This window comes from Primulina huaijiensis, chromosome 7, assembly GCF_012295235.1.
Source record: "Primulina huaijiensis isolate GDHJ02 chromosome 7, ASM1229523v2, whole genome shotgun sequence".
NCBI lineage: Eukaryota > Viridiplantae > Streptophyta > Magnoliopsida > Lamiales > Gesneriaceae > Primulina > Primulina huaijiensis.
In genome coordinates, this window is record NC_133312.1 from 13,903,000 (window position 1) to 13,921,071 (window position 18,072).

The window sequence follows — 18,072 nt, forward strand, 5'->3', positions numbered from 1 at the left end:
ATTGTTTATGTTATATTTATTTTTTTTAAGCATTTTTATACCCTACTTATAAGTGGGAGTTTTGATTTATTGTTGCTATATGTTACACTAAATTCTTGGTACCATTTAAATGTTCGTTTGGTTTTACCAACCATTTAAAGTGGATGCCTTGATTTATTATTTATCAATATATCATATTATTAATTTCTTGGTACCATTTAAATGTTAGTTTGGTTTTACCAATCATTTGAAGTGGGAACCTTGATTTAGTGTTTACAAATATATATAGCACAATAAATACTTGACAACATTTATAAGTTTTGGTATATTTTATACTTATAAGAAAATAATATATAACATAATATAAATATGATTATTTAATTTTTTGGAACCATTTTATTAAGTGGATTTCAATAATGTTCATTAATGTTAACTTTATTAAAATATCAAGAGTGGATCCTCTAATCTCAACTACTTAAATTAAAATTTGAACAATTAAAGATTCAAACAATTAAAAGAAAAACAAAAACAAAAAAAAAACAAAAAGACATTGTAGTGGACTTGTAATTACCGTAGCTTCCCTGTGGATACGATATCAGACTCATCGAATTATACTACTTGTGGACAACATGCTATTGGGAGTGCAACAATCAAAGTCACTACAGCTTCAATTGGGGAGCATCACAACGTGGTAAGAGTTGGCAACAAAGTTCTTTTCTAAATATTTTTCCCCTGCAAAGTATGCACAGTTGAAGATTGAGATTAGTACTTTCAGGCAGACTAACTTTGAGCAATTATATGATGCATGGGAAAGATGCAAGGAGCTACTGAGAAAGTGCCCGAATCATGGCTTTGAAGATTGGGTACATATTGAGCTTTTCTATAACGGGCTGAATGGTCAGCACGGACAACAGTGGATGCAGCGGTAGGTGACACGATCTTTGCCGAATCTCCTGCTCAAGCCTATGACTTGCTTGAGCAGATGACTATTAATAGCTACCAATGGCCGTCTGAGAGGTCAGGAGTAAATAGGACAGCTGGAGTTTATGATGTGGATCCTATCACATCACTCACTGCGCAAGTATCAGAATTGACTACACAGATAGCAACCATGAATAAAGTGAGAACATCAAACACTGAGGGACCATCGGTTGTTGTTGAAGAATGTCAAATTCCTGAAGAAGTTCAATACATCAACAACAAGAAATTTGGAGGCTTGGAGGATATCGAGGTAACCCTCCCCCTAATACTTATTATCCTGGTTTGAGAAACCATGAAAATTTTTATTACACAAATAACAAGAATGTGTTGAATCATCCACCGGGGTTTAATACTTAAAATGGGGAAGGGAAGCCATCATTTGAGGATTTAGTTGGGTCATTTGTTGTGGAATCGGGAAAAAAAAAGGCTAGGACTGAGTCTAGACTTGACAACTTAGAGACACACATGGCGAAAATTGGTGGTTCCTTGAAAATACTTGAGTCGCAAGTGGGACAGATAACAAAGCAATTCACGTCTCAACCGTCAGGCGCAATATCGAAGATTGCAGACCCAAATCTGAGAGAAGTGAATGCCGTTTTTGTTCAGCATGAGGAGATTGGTAGGGTAAACATAGAAGAGAAAAATGTTGATCACGCACCCATCCGGGAAGATAAGTCAACACCGAGCAAAAGAGCCCGAGGTAAGAAAAGTGAGAGGTATGATTCAAATCAATGCATTAATATTTCTTTATTTCCCTACCCCAGAGATTTTTACAATTACACGCTGCATTTCAAAAGAAAAAAGGTCTTGAAGATCTCAAGAACCTACACACTAACACTGAGTTTACATATCAGGAGGAAGTGGAATTTACCGAAAGAACACGAAGAAATCTTCCGCAAAAGCCTCAAGATCCCGGTGAATTTTTTGTACCATGTGCAATAGGGGGTCAATTAGTGGAAAAGGCTATCTGTGACTCAGGAACGAGCTTGAATATAATGCCAAGTTCTCTTTACGAGAAACTTGGATTGAGAAGGTTGAAGCCCACAGGACTAAGCTTGCAGATGGAAGATAAATCGATCAGGACACCGTTGGGTATTGTGGAAGATGTTGAACTTCATATCGATAAATTGAAGGTTCTAGCAGAGTTCGTGGTACTTGACATGGAGAAAAGTCAGAACGTTCACGTCATTCTAGGACGACCATTATTGGCTACTGTTGGAGCCATTATTGACGGTCAACGAGGAAAGTTGACCATGGAGGTTGAAGGTCAAATGGTGGAAATCAAAGCATACAAGAGCTCATACAACCCGCCATGAGCAGACTGGTGGTAATCTGGCTGAAGACGTTAAACCAAGCGCTTATTGGGAGGCAACCCAATCAGTATCTTTTATTGCTTTTGTTTTCTTTATTTCTATAATATTTTATTTTCAGTAGTATATTTGTTTTTTTTTATGTTAGTAAAGTTTGCATGTGAAGATTAGACATTGATATGTGTTTTATTATGTATGCAGGGGACGAAAAGAGTCGCTAAAATGAGCAGAAATTCGAAATTTCGAAAGGACAAGCGCCTGGGCGCTATGCAGACAGCGCTGCAGCGCCATATTGTGCGTAAACATAGCGCCTAGGTGCTACCCGCAAGCGCTGCAGCGCCTATCCATGCGAGAATCATGCGCCGCGACGCTATACATTGAGCGCCTAGGCGCTACAAGGCCGAGTAATAAGCGCCGCAGTGCTAGTTCGCGACTTGAAAAAAAAAGAGGGCTTCGAGTTCATTCATCCTAAACCAAAACAGGACCAGCGCCGTAGCCTCACCTTCTCCACCACCGATGAAAACCGGCCATCACCCACAAATTTTACCTTCAAAACACCACAATACACGACAAAAATCCTCTTCAAACCAAATCCACCAAAAGTTCTCACTCCTAGCACCTTTTGTTGAATCAAGATTTTCAACAAGACTTCTTCAACGAGCCGACACCTGACAAATCGAAATCGTATTTTGGGCATCTTGTGTCAAGTTAATCGTCCTTGGTATTGTGAGTCTTCAATATCATGTTCAAATTTGAAGGAATAGGGTTCCAGATTTGTTGCACTCAAGGTGTTCGATAGATTGCCTGTTTGAATTTGTTGTTGAGTATTATTGGATTGGAAATATTTTATGTTAGTGAGGATCGTTAATTGATTAATTGTGTTGATATTGTGGGTGCTGCATTGTTATAATACTGTTGTGTGAGGCGTTGTTGTTGAAAAATTGTTGTTGAGCGAGGTTGATATTGAATTGAATCATGCCTCCGAAAAAGAAGAGCAAGAAGGTTCAGTCTAGGGATGGCAAGTCGTCTACTGCCAGTTTTGATAGACGACGGTTCTGGGATGCCGTTGCTACTGAAAATTATTCTAAATTACAAGAAAAAAATATGCAGCGAGAGAGAGGGATGGATCAGAGCGTCCCGGGGTGTGAGACACTGAATCGTGCTAGGCATCTAAATTGGGAAGAGTTTGTGAAATCGCTGGCAGACGCTGTGATTTCCCTTGTGCGAGAGTTTTATGCCAATCTAAAGGTTAAACATGAGGGTTATCACGTGAAGATTCGGGGGCAGATGGTTGCCTTTGATAGCAAAACGATCAATTCTTTATATTCGATGTCTGATTACAACACAGATGAGTACACATTGTTCATGCTAGAGGCTTATCCCTACGAGACAATCATAAACACACTTTGTGAGCCGGGCACGGTTTGGAAGCTCAACAATCAACGAGCCCCGGTGACATTCCCTACGACGTCTATGAAGGGAGAGGCGTACTACTGGTATCACTTTGTAGCCTCGCGGTTGGTTCCATCTGGGCATATATCTGATGGGACAAAGAAGAAGACAACGTTGGTGTATTGTATCATCACCGGCAGGACAGTGGATGCAGGCCAGGTGATTATGACGTCTATTTTGCAGGCTGCCCGGAGCACCTCTACTGTAAGCATGCCCCATTCGTCGACGATCACTGATCTCTGTCATGTAGCGGGGGTTACTTGGGATGATAATGAGGCACTGTTGCGTACGAAAGGAAATATCTCCCTGGCTCAGCCCCTCCCGAGGGATAAGAGATGGAGACAGATTACTACTGGTCCGAGAGAGGCTTCAGGGAGTACAGCACAGCCACAGCCCGCCTCATTGGCACCACACACACGTACAAGGAGAGGACATGCCACACATGAGCGTATCGAAGACCTAGAGCACATGATGAGGAGGCAATGGCTGATTACACGCGAGCACATGGATTACATGCATGATTTTACTCGTGTGCTTGCACAGCGTTTCCCTGCGACCGGTCCTTCTGATGAGCCATTCCCACCATCGCCAGCATTTTCACACAGACCTATTGAGGATGATGTTGAGTATGATGATGAAGAGAAGCTTGAGATGTCAGGTGAGGACAGCGAGTCCTGATGCTCGCTGTATGAGGTACGTGATCCCCTGTTTTTCTTGATTTATTATAGTACATTGGGGACAATGCATGTAATTAAGTTTTGGGGGAGGTTGTTAGTTTTGTTTGCTTTTCGTTTGGATTAGTACTGTATGATAAGTTATTTCCTGCACAATTTTTTAATTTCGAAAAAAAGGAAGTTTATTTATTTATTGCATGATAGAGTCGTTAAAAAGAGTCATGGATAAGTCATTGTGTGGCCGATGTTGAGAATGAAGTTGTGGTTCTGAAAACATGTGTTTATGATAACTTGTGAGTCACAAATTTTTTCACTATCATGTTTGTTGATACTATCGATGTTTAGAGACAATTTACATACCTGTGATACCAAATAGACAATGGAGATCTGATTTTTAGTAATTCTCACATGACATTGACTGACACTTTTGCAAACACGGAGATGATCTAGGCAATTTTTCTCAATATCTTTGGGCCTGTTTTCATTGTTTACTATCGATTGTTAGCCCATTGAGCCTCGAATTGATTGAGATGCTTGACTTTTCTTTGTGCACCTATCTCATATATCATTTTGATTGAACAATGCATGTGATTGGTTTGTATGAGATGACTGATGGATTGACGGAAATCTAGAACTTGCTTGAACACTTTTCGAGGTGAAAATACGGATAATATGTGCATAGGAATGATTTAGGCAATCTTTGGAACCGTTTGAGCCTTTGAGCCTACCAAATGAACATAAAATATCCCTAGTGTCCCATTTTGAGCCTACAAAAAATCAAGTGGTGTGTGTTTATGACATACAATTAGCCCCCACTTGTATCTATTCTACATCCCACAACAACTACCTAATGAATTTTATACACCTATTATCTAATTTTGAGAGAAATAAGTTTATTGGTGTTGTAATGATTCAAATACTCCTCAAAAAGAAAAAGAAAAATTAAATGTGCATGAAGGAGTTGAAAAAGAGACAAAAAAAAAGAAGAAAAAAAAACAATAGAAGGAATGAGTCAAAAAATGGTGAAAAAGAAAAATATGAGAAATTGAGGATATGATTGTGAAGAAAAACAATGAGGGATGGTGAATGAAAGGAGAGTGAAAATGATGAAAATTCAAATATTTCTCTCAAATTTTGATTTCCATAATTTTTATTGTAGCCATGAGCCACAGCCTAACATTATAAGCCTACAAGACCTATTAACCTTGTCACATTTATCCAATATACTAGCGGAGAAAAGTTTTTCAAGTCAAGCCTATGGATACCTGAGAAACATGGTTAGCAAGTATGAACTTAAATCATTTGCATGTAAGCATCTCATTGTGTGACATCAGTTTTGGTATACTTGTGTTGAAAATCTTATGAGCCAAATATCACCAATAAAGTCCTAAGTGATCTGTGTAAGTGAATTTGTATTTTGAATGAAGTATGAGTTGAATTGAGCTGAGGATCTCTTGAGTTCATAAGGCGAACAAGTGTTGTAAATTTATTTGAGCATTTGATTGGGTAAATGAACATTGACATATCACACACGCACGTGACTCTTGAGTGATTATGAATTACATGCAAATGGATTAGTCGGAGGCCAAGATCAATGGTTGCATATCCATGACTTTTAGTCGTTATCATTTCTTGTTGGTTGAATTCCTATTTTTACTTTTATTTTGCTCGGTACTGGCTGATGCGACTTTGATTGTTGCACTCCCAATAGCAGGTTGTCCACAAATAGTATAATTCGGTGAGTCCGAATATCGTATCCACAGGGAAGTTAAGGTAATTACAAGTCCACTACCATATCTTTTTGTTTTGTTTTTTTTTCTTTTTGTTTTATTTGTTTGAATATTTAATTGGTAATTTTTAATTGTTCAAATTTTAATTTAAGTAGTTGAGAATAGAAGATCCACTCTTGTTATTTTAATAAAATTAACATTAATGAACATTATTGAAATCCACTTAATAAAATGGTTTCAATATATTAAATAATCATATTTATATTTTGTTGTATATTATTATTTTATAAGTATAAAAATATACCAAAACTTATAAATGTTATCAAGTATTTATTGTGCTATATATATATTTGTAAACACTAAATCAAGATTCCCACTTTAAATGGTTGATAAAACCAAACTAACATTTAAATGGTACCAAGAAATTAATATTATGATATATTGATATATAATAAATCAAGGCATCCACTTTAAATGGTTGGTAATACCAAACTAACATTTAAATGGTTCCAAGAATTTAATATTATGATATATTCATATATAATAAATCATGGCATCCACTTCAAAAGGTTGGTAATACCAAACTAACATTTAAATGGTTCCAAGAATTTAGTGTAACATATTGCAACAATAAATCAAAACTTCCACTTATAAGTAGGGTATAAAAATTTTTAAAGTAATAAATATAACAAAAACAATAAATAATAATTAAATAATATAAAACATAGATTATTACTTTTTAATAACCTTATTATCATCCCAATAGTTTCACCTTTTCAACTCAACATTGGGAAGTTAGCTACTCATTATTCAAAGTATAAAACTTTGAATATGAAATTAACATGCTAATTATATTTGAAAGAAGAAATAAAGAAAAAATAAAGAGAGAAATATTATGAACTCAAAGATTTTTTCATAGAATGAGGGATATCTCAATTCATTACAATGCACCCCTATTTATAGCCAAATTTGGGGAGACAACCACAAATAAAATATTATTTTTTTACACATAAGTCTTCATTGGTGTTCCAAGAAGTTATATTTTAATACACATCACTTTTAAAAATCTTCTCATCCGTATTTTCTTTTCCACATAAAACAAAACATGTAGATATCTGAGTTGTTTCAATTGTGGTAAATTTTTTTTACCATTTCACCAAGTAATTTGAGAGATATGGTCAAAATACTAGAGCATGGTAAAACTGCCACTCCTTTGGTAACTTTATTTGTTGCTTAATTTGATCTCAATTGTGAGATGATTTTTATCTCATGCTTGTCACAAATATTTTAGATATTATCATCAACTTTCTACAGGTCCAAGAATCATCTTAATCCCATTTGCAACGCCAAGGTTATTCTTGTTTTATCGAACCTGTAAAAATAGTAAAACCTTATAATTATATAACAACTTATTTTTTATACAATTTATTATAAAACATATAATATTTAAACATTTAATAAAACAAAAACTATAAATTTATATTATAAAACATTTAATTAATGTACAATTTTTATGTTTATCACACCTCCAACCAGCTTATTGCTAGTCCCTAGCAATTTAAGCGTTAATAGCGATACAAAACATATTGATTAATTTAAATAGAAATGTAATCGTAACTATCCAAGTATTTAAATTAAATTTGAAAACTGTCAAAGTTATATCAAGATCATCATAATTATAATTTATGAAATAATCTGAACTGATCAAATCAAAGCTTATTTTCAGGTAATTAAATGTACATGGCCTTCAAATATTCCTAGTAAGAGTCTCAACTCCATATCCTCACAGGTTAATAAATGTTTCAATTCGTGGGAACAATTTCTCTCATTGAGTTGGAATATAGATAAATGCTCAGGAAAATGATTTACAGAATGAAAACAGACAAACGAGCCAAATTAATCAAAAGATAAGAAATCTATTGATTCAAAATCTAGCTATTCTTATTATATATATATATATATTTTTTTTCCTGATTTTTTTTACAACATCACGGAATCAGACTAAGTGTATGCTTCTTGACCACATGTTTATTTAATTTGGACAATATATTTATCTCTTTTTATTTTTTTTCTTTTTTTATTAGAGATAAATGGGTCATAGCATATAACTTTAAAATTACATATCTCTACGCAAAATGATGAAGTTTATGCATGTTCAAGTATGTATGATGCAAGTATGTTTGAAAGCTTTACGATGATGGAATGTCTATGTTTATGTATGTATGTTCAAGTTTCAAGTATGTACGCCCTACTTTAAAGATGCATGTATTTTTATTACGTATTACTTGTTATATCAAGTTTATACGTGTTGAGTCGTTAGGCTCACTAGACTTGATCGACGCAGGTAAAAATGACTTTTAGGAGACGAGGAATAGGGACCAATGAGCCGACTTGGATTGCACAGGAGGATAAACCCGAGGACCGCCCATTTTTAAGATTTTTATGCATGTTTCAAATACTCTGGATTTTTGAGGGGATTGTTTATGATGTTTATCGATCACTTTAGCAAACTTTATTTGTCATCTTTTGTCGCAAATATTTTGGATGAAAAATATATTTTTATCAAAATTTGAAGGTTGATTACTCATTTAAGAAAATTTTTATTTTTCCGCAAATTTTAAAATAGTTTAAAAGTACGGTACGTTACACTTGGTATCACAGCGGTGTTCATGTAAAGGGTTATGATTACTATTAGTTGCGAGAAGCTCACGAAGTCACTCCTCAAGTCTGTAAGTTTTAAAGTTTTAAATTCTTTCATGTAAAATGTATCCAATCATGATTTCGGCATGTGCATATTTAAATTCAACTTACGTGCATATTATGATATTAGTATTATGTTCATGAATGTTGGGTTTACGTGTTTGGTAAATGTTGGAACAGTATGCCTCCCAGACAAAGGATTGTGCGTGACGCAGGCGATGAGAATAGGGAAGCTCAGGATGGAGAGAGGGCCACTCCTCCTCGTCCACCCCCAGATATACAGGCTTAGATGCTTGCAGGGATGACTCAGTTCTTCGTACAGTTTGCAGGGGACCAAGCTACACTTGATACAGGGGCGAGGCCTAGACTAGAGGCAGTTTACGAGAGGTTTAGGAGCATGGATCCAAAAGAGTTCTCTGGGACCATGATATTTAAAGGGTGGATTAAGTCCATCGAGTTAATTTTTGCGTTCATAGAGCTGCAGGAAGCATACAGAGTTAGAATCGCCACTTTTTTGTTAACTGGAGACGCCATGCTATCGTGGGAAAGCGCGCCTGTGTCGGTTAATTTGCAGAATCTATCTTGGGACGGTTTCTAGGAGGTCTTCTACTCCAAGTACTTCATTGAGGAAGTACTCCGCCGCATGATTAGGGAGTTCATGATGTTGTGTCAAGGAGACAGCAGTGTGGCAGACTTCGTCGGGAAGTTTGAGAGGGGGTGTCACTTTGTACGCTTGATTGCAAATGATGCCCAGGAGAAGTTGAGGCATTTTATTGATGGGTTGCGGTCGATCTTGCACCGTGATGTCAGGGTTGCTGGTCCGACTACCTATGCGATTGCCGTGTCGAGAGCTTTGGCGGTAGAGCAGGACCAGAGAGACATTGAGATCGATAAGCAGGGCAAGAGGCCCTATCAAGCACCTCAACAGCAGCAGCAACCCCAGTTCAAGAGGCCTTTCCAAGGGCAGTAGGAAAAGAGGCCATTTCAGGGACCGTTGAAAGGCAAAGGTCAAATCCCTCAACTGAAGGCTCCACAGAAGGCCGGTGAGTACCCAGTGTTCCGGGAATGCCACCGCCAGCATCAAGGACAATGTTTAATGGGATCGGGCAAATGCTTCAAATGCGGAGCCAACGATCATATGTTGAAGGAGTGCCTAGAGTGGAGGCAGCCGACCCAGGGTAAAGTGTTCGCCATGCAGGCAGAGGAGGCGAACCCAGACACGATCCTGTTGACTGGTAACTTATTTATTTCAGCACCGTGTTATTTTCGATATGCTTGTTCCGAATGAGTTTTGTGATTATTAGTGTGCTAGTTAGTATTTTGGTGACTTTGTGTAGAGATTTTCTACTATGCTTGAGGTTAAGATTAGAATTTTGGGATATAAGTTCTGTCTGTTGTGCTAACGTCTCTCAGGAAATATTTTCATAAAGTGGGTAGCTATGAAGGCCTTGATAGATTCAGGGGCCACTCACTCTTTTATTTCAGAGACATTCGCTAATCATCTGTACGTCAAGTGTATTGGACTCGACGTGAGCTATCCAGTGACAGTCCCATCAGGGGAAGAATTATCAGCTACTAGGGTGGTCAGAGACATTGATCTGGAACTACATGTCCACCTGGTGTATGTTGATCTGATTGTATTGCCAATGCCAGAATTTGATATCATCTTGGGAATGGACTGGCTTAGGAAGAACAGAGTTCTTATTGACTTTCAGAAAAGGTCAGTGTTGGTATATATATATAGGGATTGTTTTGGGGTTTGATGTCATGATTTAGTACGATGATTAAATGAGGTCGAGTCTCGAGAGATTTAGTATGTGCAGTAGTGGACCCAAGCGAGACCCAACGCATCCCTCAACGCTATGTAAGTATGTTCGACGTGCAAAAGAAAAATTTTTATGTTTTTGAGGTATGCTAAATGTCTTGTGACCAATTATGAACGAGTTTGGAAGTCGGTGAACGTGGTCGAGGACCTCTACACCACGGTAAAGCACGGCCGGGTTTAGATCAGGATTGGAAAGCGGTAAAGCATGACCAGGGACCAATCCACCCTGTAAAGCATGACCGGGGATCTCATGTATGCGGCAGTGGATTTTCCCTGCCAGCCCATTACTGTGGTTTAGTCTGATCAGGTGCATTTATGTATGGGTCACTTGCTTTGAAACATATCTCTACGCAAATGATGAAGTTTATGCATGTTCAAGTATGTATGATATAAGTATGTTTATGAAAAATTTTACGATGATGGCGCGTCTATGTTTATGTATGTATGTTCAAGTTTCAAGTATGTACGTCTTATTTTAATGATGCATGTGGTTTTATTACGTATTACTTGTTATATCCAGTTTATACGTGTTGAGTCGTTAGGCTCAATAGACTTGATCGATGCAGGTGAGGATGACTTTGAGGAGACGAGGGGTGGGGGACTAATGAGGCGACTTGGACTGCGCAAGAGGCTAAACCCGAGGACCACCCATGTTTTAAGATTTTTATGCATGTTTCAAATACTCTGGATTTTTGATGGGATTGTTTACGATGTTTATCGATTACTTTAGCAAACTTTATTTGTCATCTTTTTTCGCAAATATTTTGGATGAACAATATATTTTTATCGAAATTTGAAGGTTGATTAATCATTTAAGAAAATTTTTATTTTTCCGCAAATTTTAAAATAGTTTAAAAGTACGGTACGTTACACAGTACCTGACATCAACTCAATAGCAAACTTCACCACTCTCTCGGGTGGAAAGCCAGAAACGTCGTCAGGGAACACATCGGAAAGTCCTTGACAACTTTTATAGAACTCAAAATCAGTATACGTAAAACCATGCATTTATTTAATGGTTAAATTACTTATTTAATTTTGAAATGATTTTAACGATACATGATTTGTGATTTTTGTATTATTTCAAATTATCACATGTTTATTTGATTCAAGTTAAAACGTTTTCTTAAGTTTTATGTTTCTGGCGAATATTCGATACGGGATCGGGAAAAAGAGACCGGTGACGATTTAGGCAATTTATGAAAATGTGGTATTTTATTTCAAGTCTAAAAAATTTGTATTTTAAATAATTTACGAAATTTAGGACATTTTAAAGCCTAATTTAATTTATTGGATGATTTTAAGATTTTAATCTTTTCAAAATTTCAAAGTTGAGTAGTGTGGATTTTTAAATCTTGAAAATGATTTTTTATTTAATTTTTGAATGAGATTAAATAATTAGATTAGTATTATGATATCACTAATTATTTGATTAAATATTTTTATATTTTAATTAACACCCCTAATTATCACACACACACACTCACGCACACATACTTACACACACACCATCGGCGCACACACATTACACCCACCTTGTGTTTTAATTTCGGAGGATAATAGCTAGGGTTCTTGAGTCATTTCTGCAGCCACCATCTCAACCCCTTTCCCTTGCAAACTTATGTAGATTTTCACTCATTTTTTCGAGCAAGAAATCGTGTAGCAAGCGTTTCCCGATCATCTCCCGTATTCCACCGCATCGATATTCGTTATCTTCGAGCGTTTAGAAGCAAAATCATGTATATTATTTTATTTTTCTACATCGATCTTGTCATAGTAAATATTTTGATGTATGTTGTGTGCAAAAATCCGGTTACGTTATGCAAATTTTGAGAGAGAATGATTGAAACAATTTTGAAATAGTTTTTAGATCTCAAAAACCGAATCTACTGTTATTTTGAATTCTGCGAATTTTTGGTCGGTTTTTGGAAAAACTTCTAAAATACAAAACGTAGTACTTTTTGATATCTTCGATTTGACAGTATATTTGTAATTTTTGGACATGAGATGAGTGAGTTATGATCATTTTTGTGTGACTGCTCAAATTGTGTTGGTTTTCAAAGGAGGTGTTTTACTTAAGTACTTCACTGGGGAAGTACGCTCTCGTCTGACTAGGGAGTTCACGGCTTTGCGACATGAAGACAACAGCGTGGCAGAGTTTGTAAGGAAGTTTGAGAGAGTGTGTCACTTCGTGCCCCTAATTGCGAATGATGCCCGAGAGAAGCTGAGGCACTTCATTGATGGATTACGGCCAATCTTGCGTCGTGATGTTATAGTTGCTGGTCCTACTACTTATGCTACTGCCATGTCGAGAGCCTTGGCGGCAGAGCAAGAACAGAAAGACATCGAGAATAAAAGACAGGGCAAGAGGCCCTATCAGGCGCCCCAGCAGTAGAAGCAATTTAAGAGGCCTTTCTAGGGACAGCAGTGAAAGAGGCCGTTTCAAGGACCGCCTCAATGCAAATGTCCTATACTCCAAGAGAAGGCTCCTCAGAAGCCTGGTGAGTATCCAATGTGCCCAAAATACAACGGCCAACATATGGGGCAATGTATATGGGGCTCGGGCAAATGCTTCAAGTGTGGAGCCAATGATCACATGCTGAAGGACTGCCCCAGTGGAGGCAGCCAACCCAGGGAAAAGTGTTCGTCATGCATGCTGAGGAGGCGAATCCAGACACTACTCTACTGACTGGTAACCTATTTAATTCAGCGCCGTATTATGTTTGCCATTCATGTTTCGAATTTTACTTATTATTAATAGCATGTTTGGCAATATTGTTAATCAATTCCATAACGAGTACCGTTTTACCAACCGTAGCTCTCAAAAGGGTTTTATGAGAGTTAAAAGGTCCGTTGTTAGGTAATAATCCCTTGAACAAGGGAGGTCCATAGGATATTCATGTTTTGAATTTTACTTGGGATTAATAGCATGTTGCTTTCGTATTTTGGGAGTCTTCGGATAGAAATTTTCAACTATGCATGAGGTTAAGATTAGTATTTTGGGGTATAAGTTTATGTGTTGTGCTAACGTCCCTCAGGAAATATCTTCATAAAATGAGTATCCACGAATGCCCTGTTAGATTCAAGGTCCACTCACTCTTTTATCCAGGAGACGTTCGCTAATTCTTTGAATGTCAAGTCCATTGGACTCGACGTGAGCTACCCCATGACAGTCTCATCAGGGGAGGAGTTATCAGCTACTAGAGTGGTCAGAGATATCGATCACGAACTACATGGCCACCTAGTTTACGTTGATTTGATTGTGTTGCCAATGCCAGAGTTTGATATTATCTCGGGAATGGACTGGCTGATGAAGAACAGAGTTCTAATTGACTTTCAGAAAAGGTCAGTGTTGGTAAGATTGTTAGGTATAGAGAAATTCCTTTTTGAGCCAGACAGGTGGAGAAGTTTCTCTCGCATGATCTCTTGCATGCAGACATAGAGACTTATACGTAAGGGGTGTCAGGAATTCTTGACCAGTATTATTTCAACACCTTAAGCACCCACCCCGTCGATATATGATGTACCAGTTGTTAGAGATTTTCTTGATGTTTTCCCAGACGATGTCACAGGCCTTCCACCAGAGAGAGGTGGAGTTCGCCATTGACCTTGTGTCTGGCACTGTGTCAATCTCTAAGACACCGTATTGTTTGGCTCTAATAGAGATATTAGAGCTCAAACAGCAAATTCAGGAGCTCCTAGACTAATAATTCATCCGCCCTAGTTTCTCACCATGGGCCGCACCAGTACTCTTCGTAAAGAAGAAATATGGAACCATGAGGCTGTGTATCGATTACCGAGAATTGAACAAGGTAACGATCAAGAACAAATACCCATTACCAAGGATCGAAGAGTTATTCGATCAGTTGCATGGATCTATAGTGTTCTCTAAGATAGATCTATGTTCTGAGTACCATCAACTGAAGGTAAAGGATGCAGATGTTCATAAGACAACCTCAAGAACTAGATATTGGCACTACGAGTTCTTAGTGATGCTATTTGGACTGACGAATGCTCCAGCGATTTTTATGGACCTAATGAATCAAGTATTTCAGCCCTACCTAGATCAGTTCATCACAGTATTCATTGACGACATTATTATATACTCGAAGAGCCATGAGGAACACAATCAGCATTTGGGTGCAGTTTTGCAAGTCTTGCAGAGTCGCAAGTTGTTTGCAAAATTCAGTATGTGTAAATTCTGGTTGGAGAAAGTAGCATTTTTGGGACATATTATATCTAGCAGTGGCATTGAGGTGGATCCAGCTAAAGTGACCGCAGTAAAATAATGGGTTGAGCCGAAGAATACATCAGAGATCCATAGTTGCCTAGGCTTGGCATACTACTACAAGAAATTTATTCAGGGGTTTTCCTCGATTGTAGTGCCACTAACTTTATTGACTAAGAAGAATTCTAAATTTGTATTGAGCGAAGAATGTCATAAGAGCTTCGATACTTTGAAGCAAGCTCCTATCACAACGCCAGTTTTAGTCATGCCATCAGGACAAGGCAATTTTCTGTTATACACAGATGCTTCTAAGCTTGGTTTAGGCGCAATATTGATGCAGCATGGTCGTGTTATAAAATATGCCTTATGACAGTTGAAATTTCATGAAAAGAACTACCCGACTAATGACCTCGAGTTTACTGCTGTTGTCTTTGCGTTGAAGATATGGAGAAATTATTTGTACGGTGAGAAATGTCAGATATTCACTGATCACAAGAGTCTCAAGTACTTCTTCATTCATAACAAACTGAATATGAGACAAAGACGGTGGTTGGAGTTAGTAAAGACTACGATTGTGAAATTAGCTACCACTCAGGAAAAGCTAATGTTGTGGCAGATGCTTTGAGTAGGAAGGTAGCAGTCTTAGCACAGCTGTCAGCACAGAGATCTCTTCAGTCAGAGATTCAGAGGTTTGGTCTAGAAGTTTATTATAAAGACAGAGCTCCCAAATTGTCTAATCTGACAGTCCAGTCTTCTTCGCTAGACCAAATTCATGACGGTCAGCCTTCAGATGAACAGTTATAGAAAAGGAGACTGAAGGATGAAGCCACGGGCAGTGTACTCTACGCAGTGTCTGATGGGATTGTTAGATGTAGAGGAAGGATGTGGGTGCCAAGTGTTGATTCGATCAGAGAGGATGTTTTGATAGAGGCACATACATCTCCGTATTCCATCCATCCAAGGAATACCAAGATGTACAAAGACTTACAGATGCTGTATTGGTGGCCAGGGATGAAGCGAGTTATCTGTTGGTTTGTATCTGAATGTCTCACTTGTCAACAAGTGAAAGCAGAGCATCAGAGGTCAGCAGGGATGCTTTAGTCACTCCCTACTCCCGAGTGAAAATGGGAGAATATCACCATGAATTTTGTTGTTGGATTGCCGAGGTCAGTCAGAGGGTCTAATGCCATTTAGGTTATAGTGGATTGACTTACTAAATCGGCACACTTCTTACCGGTGAAGACGGCTTTCTCCATGACTCATTATGCAGAGCTCTATATCCTGGATATAGTCGAGCCCGATTGCACGGGATCCCATTTTCTATTATGTCCGACAGGGACCCGAGATTCACATCGTACTTTTGGAAGAGTTTACATTCAGCTATGGGGACGAAGTTGATATTTAGTACGGCATTCCACTCTCGGACATATGGCCAGTCTGAGCGAGTGATTCAGATTTTGGAAGATTTGTTGCGAGCATGTGTGATCGATTTTTATGGGAATTAGGAATCGAAACTATCTCTAGTGGAGTTCACCTACAACAATAGTTTTCAATCATCTATAAGTATGGCTCCCTACGAAGCACTGTATGGAAGGAAGTGCAGATCACCGATTCTTTGGGACAAAGTCGGTGAGAGATCAGAACTTGGCCCAGAGTTTGTTCATCAGACTGCAGACATGGTGGTCAAGATTCGAGACAGGATGAAGACCGCCCAGATTCGCCAAAAGAGTTATGCTGACAAGAGAAAGAAGGATCTCGAATTTGCCCTAGGGGATCAAGTATTCGTGAAGATAGCACCCATGAAGGGTGTTATGAGGTTTGGGAAGAGAGGCAAGCTGAGTCAGAGATTCTTCGGGTCATTCAAAATTCTTGACAAAGTTAGGAAACTTGCTTATCGTATAGCTCTACCGTCGAATCTAACTGGAGTGCACAATGTATTCCACGTTTCGATGGTGAGGAAGTATATGGCGAATCCATCGCATGTTTGAGTTATGAGCCGTTGCAACTTGCTCCAGATCTGTCATATGAAGAGAGACCTGTCCGAATTCTAGAGAGACAGGAGCGGAAACCTCGGAACAAAGTGACCAAGTTGGTAAAAGTCCAGTGGCTGAATCAATCAATGGAGGAGGCCACTTGGGAGATCGAAGCAGATATGAGAAGTCGCTACCCGGAGTTATTTGGTAATATTTAATTTCGAGGACGAAATTTATTTAAGTGGGGGATGAATTGTAGAGCCCAAAATCAATACACGTAAACCCATACATTTATTTAATGGTTAAATTACTTATTTAATTTTAAAATGATTTTAACGATGCATGATTTATGATTTTTGCATTATTTTAAATTGTTACATATTTATTTGATGCAAGCTTAAACGTTTTCTTGAGTTTTATGTTTGAGGTGAATATTCGATACGGGATCGGGAAAAGAGACCGGTGACGATTTAGGCGATTTATGAAAATGTGGTATTTTATTTCAAATCAAAAAAATTGGTATTTTAAATGATTTACGAATTTTAAAGCATTTTAGAGTCTAATTTAATTTATTGGATTATTTTAAGATTTTAAGGTTTTCAAAATTTCTAAGTTGAGTAGTGGGGATTTTTAAATCTTGAAAATGATTTTTTATTTAATCTTTAAGGGGATTAAATAATTAAATTAGTATTATGATATCACTTATTATTTGATTAAGCATTTTTTTATCCTAATTAACTCCCCTAATTATCACACACACACTCACACACACATACTCACACACACACACCATCGGCACACCGACATTACACACACCTTGTGTTTTCATTTTGGAGGAGAATAGCTAGGGTTCTTGAGTCATTTCTGCAGCCACCATCTCAACCCATTTCCCTTGCAAACTTATGAAGATTTGCACTCATTTTTGAGCAAGAAATAGTGTAGCAAGCGTCTCCCTGTCATCTCCCGTATTCCACCGCATCGATATTCGTTATCTTCGAGCGGTTAGACGCAAAGACATATATATTCTTTTATTTTTCTGCATCGATCTTGTCAGAGTAAATATTTTGATGTATATTATCTGCAAAAATCCGGTTATGTGATTCAAATTTTGAGCGAGAATGATTGGAACTGTTTTGAAACAGTTTTTAGATCTCAAAAAAAAAATCTGCTGTCATTTTGAATCCTGCGAATTTTCGCTCGGTTTTTTGGAAAAACTTTTA

The 18,072-nt window shown here is 37.7% G+C and overlaps 1 protein-coding gene across 1 annotated transcript; it reads left to right on the forward strand.

Moving 5' to 3' along the window:
- The first annotated feature begins 9,115 nt into the window (after nt 1–9,115).
- On the forward strand, nt 9,116–13,046 carry LOC140981619 (uncharacterized). Its single transcript, XM_073448043.1, has 2 exons — nt 9,116–9,416; nt 12,715–13,046. Exons 1-2 carry the CDS (start codon nt 9,116–9,118, stop codon nt 13,044–13,046), a joined length of 633 nt encoding a protein of 210 aa, XP_073304144.1.
- The last annotated feature ends 5,026 nt before the right edge of the window (nt 13,047–18,072 follow it).